At 41.6% G+C, this 1,440-nt stretch overlaps 1 protein-coding gene across 1 annotated transcript; it reads right to left on the bottom strand.

Moving 5' to 3' along the window:
• Positions 1 to 319: 319 nt before the first annotated feature.
• Positions 320 to 1,198, bottom strand: LOC132166565 (ethylene-responsive transcription factor WIN1-like). The gene is made up of 2 exons (XM_059577409.1): positions 1,013 to 1,198; positions 320 to 926 (listed from the first exon to the last, which is right to left on the bottom strand). The coding sequence occupies exons 1-2, from the start codon at positions 1,090 to 1,092 to the stop codon at positions 395 to 397; spliced, it is 612 nt and encodes a 203-aa protein (XP_059433392.1). The 5' UTR covers positions 1,093 to 1,198; the 3' UTR covers positions 320 to 394.
• Positions 1,199 to 1,440: the final 242 nt, after the last annotated feature.

Genomic DNA, 1,440 nt, shown 5'->3' with positions numbered 1-1,440 from the left:
CTACCAGTGAGTGTCAATTGATGGAATACACATGTCTTATTTATAGGTAGGTCAGGGACCCTCAATTAGAGCTGTTACCTTAATTATTCCTCCCATCAAGGAATAAAAAATCAAATAAATAATCAATACAGCAAATTGATTCCACAAAATAAAATCAGTAATGAAATCAAATACTTGTTCCACAAGAATTAAATCAACAATTTAATTTAGAATATTTGATTTCACACAATAAGCTTTAATTGGAATAAATTACTGAACACAGTAATTATATATATTTTATAATTACAATAATATATGTGACATAAGAGACATACTTTAAATGAAATTTCTTACATACTTTTCTATACGCATACAACTTTAATTATATGAATAAATATAGCATGAGATAATGAGGTTAGAGGTAAAAGTTTTCCTCTCCTGAAGGGCTAGGACAATTCCCGTTGAGAAGCTCTTCTATCATTTGCAGGGCGATTCTCTCCTCTTCATCCATCTCTGCTCGGAGTTCCAGCCCGGTAAACGCGGGCCGGGAGTCGGAAGACAAAGGCAACGAACTGTTTTGATCAGCACCGTCCACGGCGGCATTCTTATTCCCCAGCTGAATGGTCATGATCCAATTCGAGTCAGAGCGTTGACCGGCACGTTTCTGCCACACGCCGATATGAGAGCTCTCGGTGTCGAGCCTAAGACAAGTCATGGACGGCGATGTGGCCTTGCTACATTTCCGAAGCTTTGCATGCAGGATTTCTGACAAATCCTTTGGCGGCGACGGCGGCGGATCCTCGCTCCTCATCGGCTCCCCAGCCGATATTTGAGTTATCGGGAAGTTGGTTTTGGCGTTGCGGCCGCTCATCAAAATGGCGGCTTGGTCGTACGCTCGAGCTGCCTCTTCGGCTGTCTCAAATGTGCCTAGCCATATCCTTCTCTTCCTGTGTCGAAAAAAAAGTCAAAAAATAAAATAAAATTGCTTCGTCGATGGAAAAAAGGAAGGAGAAGTTGGTGAGGGCAAGATTACAGCAAAGGGTGGCGTATTTCGGAGACCCAGGAGCCCCAATGACGCTGCCTAACGCCTCTGAACTTCTTTGAACGCACCATGTTGTTGGGAGAGAGAGAGAGAGAGAGAGAGAGAGAGAGAGAGTGAAGTACAGAGGGAACAGAGAAGGAAGATATAGAAGTGTGGAGTGAAGGTGTACGTACAGTGTCGGCGAACCGTATTGCTTGTAATAAACATTGCTACCTAAACCCTTCCATTATATAGCTACAGATCTCCTCGATATATATATATATATATATATATATATATATATATATATATATATAGAGAGAGAGAGAGAGAGAGAGAGAGAGATTCCCACCAATAAATGGTGTGCTTGACCTGCACGTTTTGAGTCGTGAACGAAAACGACTTGCATATAAGTAATTAGCTGGTAGGGGTTAAGAGGC

This window comes from Corylus avellana, chromosome ca11 (genome assembly GCF_901000735.1).
Source record: "Corylus avellana chromosome ca11, CavTom2PMs-1.0".
In the NCBI taxonomy this organism is placed as follows: Eukaryota; Viridiplantae; Streptophyta; class Magnoliopsida; order Fagales; family Betulaceae; genus Corylus; species Corylus avellana.
This window is presented reverse-complemented; position numbering and strand designations above follow the sequence as displayed.